Here is a 12,004-nt window from a genome sequence, read left to right as displayed (position 1 = left end):
AAGCAAGAAGGAATTGCAACACATTTGGCCAGGTCAACGAATTAGATGCAGTTGGTCTTCAGGTATCTAGCAGGATCAGGTAAACCTCCTCATGTTAAAAGTTTTCTTGAATTCTTTTCCTCCTATGACGAATGACCAGACAACACTGCTGGCCTCATTTGAGAAACAGAAAAAAGTAAGTGTAATATGGCACATTCTGAAATTCAGAGGAAGTTATTGACAAGGCCTTGACACAAAAGCAGGCTTCAAGCAGTGCTGTTCCTGACTCATAGCAGTTTGCCAAAGCAAATTCATGATTACTTAGTGAATGGAATAAAACTAATACTGCTTAGGCATCAAATAAATTCAGTGAAATATCATATCAAAATCTTCCTATTCAGGATTACAGAAATTACCAAGCAGCTGCCTATATTACTATTTTACAGATAAGAAAAAAACACCACCTTTTTTCTTCCTTCTAAAAATTGAAATAGATGATAATAGACTAGCAAATATATTTATGCAATAGTATGAAACACTTCTACCTATCACAACACAAGGCAACAAAACATTAAAGGGCAGAAAATGACCAAAACTGCTGGACATTTTATTGGCATACCTGGAGAAACTGGGAAATGTTTTTGCTTGGCTCACTGCACTTCCTCTCTCCCTAATGTTACTTGAGCTACATTTTAGGAGCAATTAATGTAATACCTTAACAGTCTAGCTCCCTAAGTCCACTGTATTATCTGCTGAAAAAAAACCCTGTTTGACAGTTTCTCTGAAACTTTGGTACTGCCATTAAAGATGACTAAAGAAATACTGTTAAAAGATGAATAACTCACATTATTCTTATATAGACTAAATGCACTGATATAATCAAAAAGGTCTTTTTTATTCCAGTAAAGTTTATGTCTCCAGCCTTTTAAATTGTTTCATACACTTAAGTCAGTGCTCCAACAACTTCTACACAGACAGTTACTGGGTAGACATCAGTGATTAAACCCATAGCACATACAATGAAGCTACCCCAAATCATACAGAAATAATAAGAAAAATGGACTAAGTAATCCAAAAGTCAGAACTAAACGCTGATTGCAAAGTCACACCAGAGTTCAACAGGAGTGCACCAATATAGTGGCACAACAAGGAAAGAGTAAGATTTAAAAAAAAAAAAAAAATAATTTCAGCAATTGCCTGGTAATTTCTCACCCAACTGCAGATATACCTTCAGCTATTTATTTCAGAAAGGAATTGCTTAAACAAGTTACATGGTAAATAACATCCATCTGAGAAGAACAGCTGTTTCTTGAGCATGGTTATATTTATAGCCATTAAGATTTTGAGCAAAGCTTCAAGGGTAGCAGCATTTAATGATGCAGCTCTTAAGCTTTTCAGGGCCTCCTGGAGATAGACACTTGTATTGCAACATCAGCTAGCAGACCCTGAGACTAGTCATACCTCACAAGGCTACTACACTGGCAAAATGACAGCATATCACCTGTTTTATGACAGAATCGGGTTTTTTGCATTGTCTATGATTTTAATAGCAAAGCTCTTACATCAAACCACACGAAAATAGCTGCAAAGCTCTGGCCTGCAGCAGTCAAAGGAGAAAGAACTGATGGAAAAAGGTGTTAACCTCAGATTTGTCATTTAAGCAATCTGGGATTCTCTTTCCCATGAACTAAAACTGAAATGAAGTCATAGCTGGTAATGGCTTAGCACACATCCTCATACTGTACTTCTCAAAGGTTGCTCCCATCTCTGGCTTTGCTGAGGTGGTTATCTCAAGCAGTCCCAGTGCAGACATCCTCTGATTAAAGGCACAGAGCTGCCTTTTCTCCATTACAGAATTCCAGCTGTGGGTGTTTCATTTACATAACCACCGTATAGTTATTTCTGAATGAAAAAACCTACAAAATGTTACAGTAATACATGTTGACAGCCAGTCAGAGTGCATGTATTTCCATAGTCATGGAAGAATTATTTTTGAATAAACACACAGTAATAACTACAAGTCAATAAACTGACTGATTTTCCATGTTTGACTTTGTGATTATTAGCAAACAGCACAACAGTGGCATTTCAACCTCTCATTCATACTCCTACAATGGTAAGAAACAAAAATAGATTTTTTTCTGATTCTACAGGAACATATTCAGCAATACAGAAGAAATATATCTCTTTTTAGTGTTTTAAAAACTAAAAGTTAATTCCCTCTCCAAAAGTCACATAAAACGTGACTGCATAGAAATGAAATGACTGTATTTTGGGTTCCATTTCAGGCAGTCAATCCATTCTGAGTGCATACTGAAGCAAAATTGTATGCTGTATCCCTTTATGATAGGAATCCTATTATTGTGTGGGAACAGAAAATGTACAGTTATGGAGCTAAAGGAAGGGAGTGAAAGTGGAATGAACTGAGAAGAAGAAAAAAATTATTATTTATATACATACATATGCATCATAGGCTTAGAGTACATAAGTATTTCTGAGTGTTCTTACTCAACTGCAAGTTATATCCAGAAAGAATATTTATAGAGTTTGCTTTCTTTTGTGTGGAGAAATAGAGCCAAAACATGGATTTTACAGCAGTGATTCCCTCGATGATAATGTTTCCCCCCCCACAAAGCCACCAGCTGTTTCAGAGTGAGGAATTTGTTACTGTCTCAGGTTACAACTCCAAGGTCAGTCTGCCCCTCAAACAAGTCGAGATGGAATGTGAAGCAAGCTTGGCATTGCCGTATCTTTTATACCACGTTTAAAATATTTTTTCCTCATTTTTTCCCATCCCAGCTTTTGATTTTCATTTGCAAAAAGAGTTGTGATCCTTGGGGAAAAATCCAAACCACCAATGAGCATGTGGGAGACTGTAACCTTTCAGCATCAAAGCTGAAGCTGGAAAAGAATGCTCAAGTAAAACACTAACCAAGTTAAACACAAATTAAAACCCTTCTAAACAATTTTAAGCTGTTTATACTAGACCAATACACCAGATGATGGAATGCAGTGGAAAACTGGTACAATTTTCCTAAAACCTAAGGGATACCTGAAGTGCTAACAAACACAGGGACAGAATTGCTACTATTAATTCAATTTTATCTGCCATTAAACAACTAAACACAGCTAATTTCAATAAACAAGGAGGGGCTTCTTCTCTAAAATATCTTAATTCAAGAGAGAAATGATATCTGAGCAAAACACCAACCAACCTCTGTCCCTGCTAAAGCAACTCGATGGCAGGTGCTTCCTGCATGTTTCTTCCACAGAGTCCAGCCTAAGAGCCCTGGTATCTTTGTACATAGTGCAGTGCTGAACCACCACCATTTAACAGTCCCTATTCCACAAGTAACTGAAACGTTTCTTTCAAAAAAAACCCCAAAAGCCAAAATAAAAAACAACAATACAAAAAACCAAACTGAAAAGCAAAAGCAGTTCTGCACCTTCTCCGTGCTCTCTGCCCGCCCTCCCCATTTTTCATGTGTTCTAAAGGCTTGCTCAGGAGATGGACCTGAAGCCAGTCACAATGCTGAGCAAGCAGCATTTCTCAAGGCAGAGAAATCATCTGGCATCACCTTCTTTGAATAGTTTAAGAACAAAACAGACATGGTTCAACTGAAGAAGAGATAATAGTTCTACAGCAGGCAGTGCTATTTTTGGACTTAAGAGCAAACCAGACTGGACAAAGAACATATAAAATTACCTCTGTTTGTGCTTTTGGTTCTCCAGCTTTTGCCCTCTCAAGCAGTTCTTCAAAGAGCACTTCAGGTTCTTCCTTCATGCCCTCTATAAATTAATTTGATAAAGAAAATTGTTTAGTACCAATAGCTTAAAGCATTTTAAAAATCATTGCTATATGTGGTCGAAGAATTAAAGGATCATACCTAAAAAAATCCAACACAAGTGTTTTGCAAGAACAGTGGAAATTAACTTATTACAGTATTTACACTCCATCTCAGTATTGTACTTCAGCATATTTACTTGTTATTTGGTACCTGCCACAGGATGACACATACAGTTTACAGTTTCTCATTTACTTCCACAAAATTCCTTTCTCAATAGAATATTCATTAAAATAAATGAGCACACACAGAATATGTAGTACAGATCAGCTTTTGTACTTAACTATTCTTAATAGCACTTCAGTCTTTCACCTGTCATTCTCTTTATTTAGTACTAGAACCTTTCCTAGAGTCTTGAAAAATTAATAGACCTTTAAAACATGTCCAGTATATTTGAAAGCTCAGGTCCTCAGTCTCTGGAGCATAGAGAGACTAACGGTGATTATATCCTCTAAGCCTCACCATTTTTTTGTCTGGTTCCACACTCCACCTGATTTTTTTTTTCTCCTTTCCCATCTACTGTACCCATATAGACTTAAATAATTCTTTTCTTCAAAAGAATCATATTGCTTCACCAGTCAATCATAAAGAAAAAGTCTTGAAAGTTTTATCTGACATCCAGTGTTTGTAAAGAACTCCATGTTGCATTCTACTTGATGAATGAAGAATGGATTAGTGGAAAAGCTGACAAAGGTCACAACTACTACTTTTTTTTTTACGAGATGACTTTTTATGAGATGGCCTAATTTGGGCAGCAGCAACGCCAGAAGCTGGTAAGCAGCCCTGCCAGCTGAGGTGCCATTTAGTATCCGCTCTTTTTCAGCAGCTGGGAGGAAGGAAGAAATAAACCGCATTCCATATAGTCTCCTGAAGAACAGGGCTACTTACATTCTTTAACATCCCTGGTACTGGGACTATTTTCAAACAAGAACAGGCTACAAGCCAACGCTTTCATTAAATGGATGTATTTTAACAGGAGCAAACCATGAAGTAAGACTTCCTTCTTCACCATGCCACAGTTTTGTCTGCCAAGCTCCACTTGGAAAAGTACTAATGCCAGATTATAACATGTTGTCTGACTAAACAAGGCACACAATGAAAAGCAATTTTCATTTAGTACTTGGTCTTTTCAGAAAGCTGCAAAAATATTATTGTAAAATAGGCAAACAGCATCCCAAAGCAAAATTAACCACTTAATCTCCTTGTCCTGATATATAACCAATAGGATTGAACTCTAACCAAGTCAGAAGCCTGTTTTCCAGATGGCACCACTCACACCAGCAGACATCATACAGGGGTTCTCTGCTAACAATAAACAAGAAGTTACAGGGAAGAGCATACTGCTTGAAAGAAGCATAATATTAATCCGCTTACCCCACCCAAATGAAACAAGCTGGCCAAGGCAGTACTTTTCTGTTTCTTCCTGTGCTTTCATATTCATTAGCCCCTTCAACACTACTGTTTTAGAAATGCATTTTTTTCTGTTCAGGGTTTTCTGCATGTTGAGAATACCACAAATATTTCAGTGATACTCTGGATAATATAGGAGGCACCATTCAGAAGTCAGTGTTAGCTAACTAGGTGGAATTTACACACACAAGAAAAAACCCAAATTATAAAAAGCAGTTTGCTAAACTGATAAAAATGGTTATAAGAAAGGCAGTAGTCTGGCAGCTTACATGGCAAAGTGTCTTCCTTTCTCTCCTGCTCCACTTGCCACACATAAGAGCATGGCACAATGGATCCCTTCCAGCTCTTCTTGCTCAGATAAATGCATTAGATAGGAACACTTTTACAATAGAAAGCTGAAGAAACAAAACAGGAATGTTTTACACCATCAGGATATAGTTACTTTATTGCAATTACATTGCAGATTAACATGTAAATAATGGTCTTTGAGAAGATGGGGAAAAAAGAAAAATTAAAAACATGCAGCCTTATGAACCACCACCTTCAGTGAGGAAAAAAAGTGGTGTTATTGTAGCAAACTCATTGAAATGTTTTTTTTACCAGAGCTGACTGCCAGGGGAAAGAAACACTTTCTGCTGTTATTTTCAACCTACTGCCCAATTCCTCCCATCCAGTTATCAATTCTATGTACTTTCACACGTGATCTATGAATATAAATAACAGCTAGTTAATTAAAAATATGTCTGTGGGCTGGTTCTGTAGTTGTAGGGCAAGGGCAGAAGAACAGGTTGTGGAGTGTTGTGCAGATCAAATTCATAATATCTTAGTACCATTTCTAGTAACTGGCAATGTTTTTGCTTTACTTGAAATAAAGATGATAAGTAAACAGGTAAAGCATGAATGACTAGTTTCATGGCTGCCATATCCTTTTACTTTCTCACAGAAGTATATAGGTCAGTCTCTGAAAGTTAAAGGTCCAAAACACAGTCAAAGTGTGTTCTGGAAAAAGGATGGACAATACACACTTTCTTTCAATTCAGCCCAACTCTAGAACAAACACTATATAAGAGCATATGCACCTGCCATAAAAATACCATAAAAAGTGGTGATCTATAACTTATCACCTTTGTTCTTAAGAATGTTTTTAGTCAGAAAATGCCTTGATGTGTATTCCTCCCACATAAGAGTACTGTAATGGAAATGCTGTCAGTAGACGCTTTTATTTTCCAGTTTTGCTAAAAACTCATGTCTTTTTCATGTCAAATTCTACTCTGTATTGAATATAAAAATTTCCAGAAGACAGGAACATTCATCTTGCAATACTTCATGTATCTTTTATGACAATTAAAATAGATTTCACTAGCTGTCTTGTGTCAGGTGCATTTATATAAGCCAATGAAGTCTATCAGTTATTCAAGGTTCGCAAGCACCACAGTAATTCAAATGAAAGCAGGCAAGTGAAAGCACTCAAGTTTTAGGTGGCACGTAGCATTTATGTGAGAAACAAATTAAGACAGAACAGGGGTGTGGAAGGGTGGTTAGTACTAAATATTGTCTGTAGTTCCTACTCTGCCACCAAGACCTTATGTAAACCTTATTTCATCATCAGACTGCTCTATAGTTCAGTTCCCAATATAGTTAATTCTACCTTCCCAGAGACAGGTCATACAACACAAATTAGTCAGTGGATATTGGAACAATAGCATCATTACTAATTTTTTCTTTTTTATTCTGTGTTATTAAGTCTTAAGCTTAAAATATAAAATGACAAGATATACTTTAATTTTCTCAGTCCTACTCAAAAAAAAAGGAAAAAACTTTATTTGTGATCTGCAAAGAATGAAGCAGGTGTATCTGAGTTTGCTGTGTTTATCTCATCATACTACAGAAAGCATTTAAACCTCTAAGGGCCTACAGCAATATCCACTTCTGATATTCAGGTTTTTCATTTAACAAGTTGAAGCTGCCACTTAAACCCCACTTTATTAAAGCATTTATTAAAAAAGACTCAGTACAATGAAACTGATAAAGACCAGTATGCATTTCACAGTCAAACACAGCATTCAGAATAAGAGTAAGCTAAAACCTACTGTTATTAACTGACAGATTTCAAAGGTACTAGAAACACATTACTAGAGTAATTTCTGTTTACTAGTAAAAACTATGTTTTACAACTCCAGGAAAAGTACTCAGAATATGGAAGTCTAAACACAGCTGTTTATGTAAGCAGATTGTAAACAGGCTGATGAAAACTGAAGACAACTATTTACTTTCTGAAACTTTACACATTACTTGGCACTTTGGCTACATGAAGTAGAATTCCAGCTTTGCTGCTATAGTCTCAAATGAAAATTTAGCATTCATTTTGGCATAGGCAGCCTTTTTACTGTTTGTTAGCTTTTGACCAGAAATAGGAAATGTTGCTGAAGGAAATGTTTCAGTTTTTTAAAGAATGCTATGTCAGAATGCAATTATTGTCCCCTACCTCTGAAATTGAGCCATTAAATTGATAAAAAGGCAGTTAATCCACAGTAGGGGATTAGTCCAAGTGAGATTACAAGATACCAATGCTCAGAATTTTTAGGCTGCAAAAGAAAGATGCCAACATAGATTAAATAACACATATAAGCCTCATCTTTGGACTGTACCAAAGACTAAAACCCCACAAACTCTTTGACATACGTACAAGGTTTTGACGAATGGACTTACACAATCTAGGTAAGAAATCTTTTCAATGCCAAAGATTTTACAAGACAAACAACAGTACCCTGGGGTTGTAATTGTCTCTGCTAGTATTCAAGCACAAATCAATAATAGATGCAATAGATTTCCAGCCTTTCTAGTACCCTTAACACATACAACTGAAACATGTCATGCCTGCATCACTGTAGCTGGCTGACTTGTTGCGAAGTGTCTGATAACGTATTTAGCAAAAATTTTAGACAAACGTTCCTTCCAAAAAATCAGCATTTTAAGTGACACTGTGTATGTATGACACTTCCATTCTCGAATTCCAAAATCTTTAAAGGCACATAAATAATAATCCTTTCACACAGAAAAATATTTTAGTTGCATATATATACATAGAGTGGATCATACACACACACCCATTACATAAAATACCCTACATTTTCTAAGTGCTCTTCTAACCTCTTCCTTCAAAAAAATCTACTGCAGTTATTTCATGCAGAAAGAATCAACAGAGTGTATGCTGAATAATAAAAGCATTGTTGATTTACTTTCCTATACAAGCACATTAAAGCTCTCAGCAGAGTGGATTTACCCAGCACAAGGGAGTTTTTAGCACCTTGCCAGCTATTATCACCCCCTGGCCAGGTGCACACAGCTTTCTTGTTAGGTCACAGCTACAGCTGATCTGAATTCCAGATTAAACAAGACGAGAAAGACCACGAACAAGGAGTAACAAAGAGAAAAAACGATATTTTAAAGGATCACAATTTCTTATGGCTTTTGAGCTTAAAGATCTTATTTGTTTCCACAGTTATTGGAGGACAGCCCTGAGACAGTTATGTTATCATGCACAACAAATCTTTTTTTTAAACAAACACAAGCTGGGGACTTCTAAGTGCTTTGAACAGTGAAAGGCTAATGAGAACAAAATAAAAGGAAAACGGAAAGTACAGGAAGCAATAATGAAGTATTCACATGAAATATGTAAGTTTAAAAGAAATTACAGGTTTTACGAGTGAATATTAAAGCTCATGGAAACTCTACTGAACAAAAGATGAATGCATTAAGCAACACCCACACTGAGAGTATGAAGGAAACCTGTATGGCATACACACTTTATATGATCGTGACTACAAGCATTAATTTGGGCTCAGAAAAAGAAGTGACTGGGGTGTGCAGGAGGAGGAGTCAAAAACCCATGTGTTGGGGAGAATAAAGGATCCAAGATGACAAGATACGAAACAAGCTTTCTGGATTGGCCTTCCCATTTTATTAGTACAGCAAGTGTTCCTGAAGTGACTGAAAATAGTCAAGAACAATTAAGCATATGCACAACACAAGTGATCATTCCTTCCAATTCAGTGGGAATACACCTCCAAGCTCATTGAATACACATCTAGAAAAATACATAAAACATTTCCACTATTCCATGAGAAGATCTGATAGTTGCCATAGGTGAAAGCTGTTACCAAGGTGGCCCAGCACAGTGAGCCAAGCAATGGCTAGCAGTCTCACAAATGATCTTGCAAATTTTAGGTTTTTTAAGTACAGGGTTTTAAAATGCGGTTTCCTTGATCTTTTGTTTGAATAAAGATGAGTAAGGCACACTGACAAAAATCAGGGTAACAAAAAGGCCAGAAAGCAGCAACAATGGCATCAACTCCACCCCAGAAAGTTATACATTTAGGAATGACACATGATTTTAAAGACTTTTAACAAATAACTTTATGAGTTAAGTAGTCAGATAAACCAAAAGACAGAAACACCCTTTTTTCCCTAATTGAGAAAAAAAAAAGATACTGGGTAAAAAGCCTTGACATAAGACATCCTTGAAGGAGTCAAAAGGTTGGACAGGTGGATCCAGTTCATATTTCCATCTCCAAAGGTAGTTTGAGTAAGGCCTCTCATAGAAGTCCTCTAAACAAATTTGAATGTAGCCTGTTACACAGATAAGTGAGAGATTAAGAAATAAAATATGAAGAATAGAAATACACAGCTTTCATTCTCCCAGGGGAAAGTTGATCACTTCAGACACACAGGTATATACAGTAAGGCCTACATCATTCAAGGCATTTATATGTGAATGAAAAAAGGAAGGAGGCTAACATAGAGGTGCTAAAGTCTGTTGATGATTCTCTGTTATTCAGGCAAAAAACCCACCAAACCTCCCCCCAAAAACCTGCAGAAGGATTTAACAACTGATTAAGTGATAATAATGGCCAGTCTTCGCGAGCGAAGATTTGGGAAAGGTCATTAACCCTTCGAGCCTGCGCAGTGGATTTTTTAGGTGAGACACAGAGTGCGCTGAACTGAGCCCACCCTTTAATCCTGAGGTTCATCTGCCGGGGCCGAGCAAACTTGGACAGTGGCAGTGAGGTCCCCAGGATGTAGGTTTGTTTAGAGTGACCTTCTCTTAGATGGATGGCCTCACAAGGCTGACGAGCTCCATCTGCCCGGGGGGCTGGGAATCGAACCCGGGTCACAGCGGTGAGAGTCCTGCACCCTAACCACTAGACCACCAGAGGCCCCTTAAGTGATAAAAGGCCAGGTCAAATGCAGCAAACCAAGAAGTAACATTACCGCTGCACACACAGGGATAAGCTCTGAACTATTACCACTCAGAATAACACCTTGGAGTTGTTACACAGTGTTTTATGAAAAACCCAGCTCAGTGCTAGTAAGACGCTATTATCAGGGCTTTATAACCTGGGGGAAGAAACTAAGGAGCATGATACAATATACATGAAGAATTTGCAAAATGGACCAGGCAAATAGAGAGACTATTCAATGTCTTTCCAAATCCAAAACCTAAAAGGCATATATGGATAAATGCCAAATAATTCCATGAGTTTAAAAAGCAACTGGACAAATCAAGGGTAAAAGAAAAAAAACACAGAAAGCACAATACTAAGACCTCACCATTGAACAAGAAAATTTCTAGCTGAAGGTGCTAAAGAACATTCTGAGAAGGAAACAGCTGATATTGAACACATTTAACATCTCAGTAAAAGATGAATAAAATCAGGTAAGGACAGCATTAGCACTGCATTTAGAAAAAGCTCCCTGGCTCTAGCAGGCATGCTGTAACTAATAGTGTAAAGGATTCTCACGAAAAAGGTAACAAGAATATTGAACTTGAAAAAGCCTATCACATTCTCCAGTATTAACACTGAGCAACTTCTGTGAGCCTTCACAAACTGTAATGCTCCCATGTTAGTTCAGGTAGAAGAAAAAGGTGGATGGCTTCCAGAGGAAGAAAAACTGTATTTTGTGTTTTCACGACCTTTATTTTAGAAGCTCAGTACATAACATGTGGGTTTTCTACTCATAAGAAGTCACAGATGTCAGGTGTCTCTCTCAGCTTCATGTTATTAACTGACAAGAATAATTCAGATGTTTGATAGAGCAGTAGGGAACAAGCTTTCATCCACAGATATTTGAACCAGCTAAATTACTGGGGTGGGAGCAGGGAGGGAAGAACGTCTTTGACATTAGATCTTCTCCCACACATGAACAAATTCTCCATATACCTTGAAGAGTACTGATGTCTGAACTGAACTTTGTCACATTGCACAGCACTGTACTTACTTGAAGCTTCAGGCATACATCATTTTACTGCCTTAGCAAGAAGTCTTTACTGTAATTGAATCTGAAATGGAGTCCTGTCTGAACCACAAGGAAAATTACTTGCTTTTACTGTGAGAGGATACTAGTTAGCATAACCTATGTTCGCTGCTAAACTCCACTCCTCCCACCATGCTCCACAAGGTAAGATGAAAAAATGAATGTGTAGGTAGAGACAGACATGACACAGAAAAGACAGATATAGAATTATTTGTATTTGAAAAAGCCTCTTTCATGACTTTCATTATGATGAACTTGAAGCTGGATTTTTATTTCATCTTTTTTTATGTCTAGATATTTCCATAAAAACATGCCTCTGAAGTGCAACATGCAAAGCTTATTCTTAATATTAATAAAAGTGCTGAAGATAGGGTCTAACTGTTCTACAATCATTAAATTTAGAACTATAAATGCACTCTGTGCCACTCTGTGCCATGGAAAAAAATTAAAATGTA

General features: G+C 37.1%; 1 protein-coding gene across 3 annotated transcripts in view; it reads right to left on the bottom strand.

Moving 5' to 3' along the window:
* The window catches only part of WFS1 (wolframin ER transmembrane glycoprotein), a 33,844-nt gene that overhangs the window by 10,279 nt on the left and 11,561 nt on the right, over nucleotides 1–12,004 (bottom strand). For all 3 annotated transcript variants that reach the window (XM_017824543.1, XM_017824542.1, XM_017824544.1), the window contains exon 3: nucleotides 3,686–3,768. In XM_017824543.1, coding sequence (XP_017680032.1) covers nucleotides 3,686–3,768 — 83 coding nt within the window. The remainder of the gene's footprint in view (nucleotides 1–3,685; nucleotides 3,769–12,004) is intronic.

This window comes from Lepidothrix coronata, unplaced genomic scaffold, assembly GCF_001604755.1.
Source record: "Lepidothrix coronata isolate B3197 unplaced genomic scaffold, Lepidothrix_coronata-1.0 Scaffold111, whole genome shotgun sequence".
NCBI classification, from domain to species: domain Eukaryota; kingdom Metazoa; phylum Chordata; class Aves; order Passeriformes; family Pipridae; genus Lepidothrix; species Lepidothrix coronata.
Note: the sequence above shows the minus strand (reverse complement) of the source record. Positions and strands in the feature narration are given on the sequence as shown.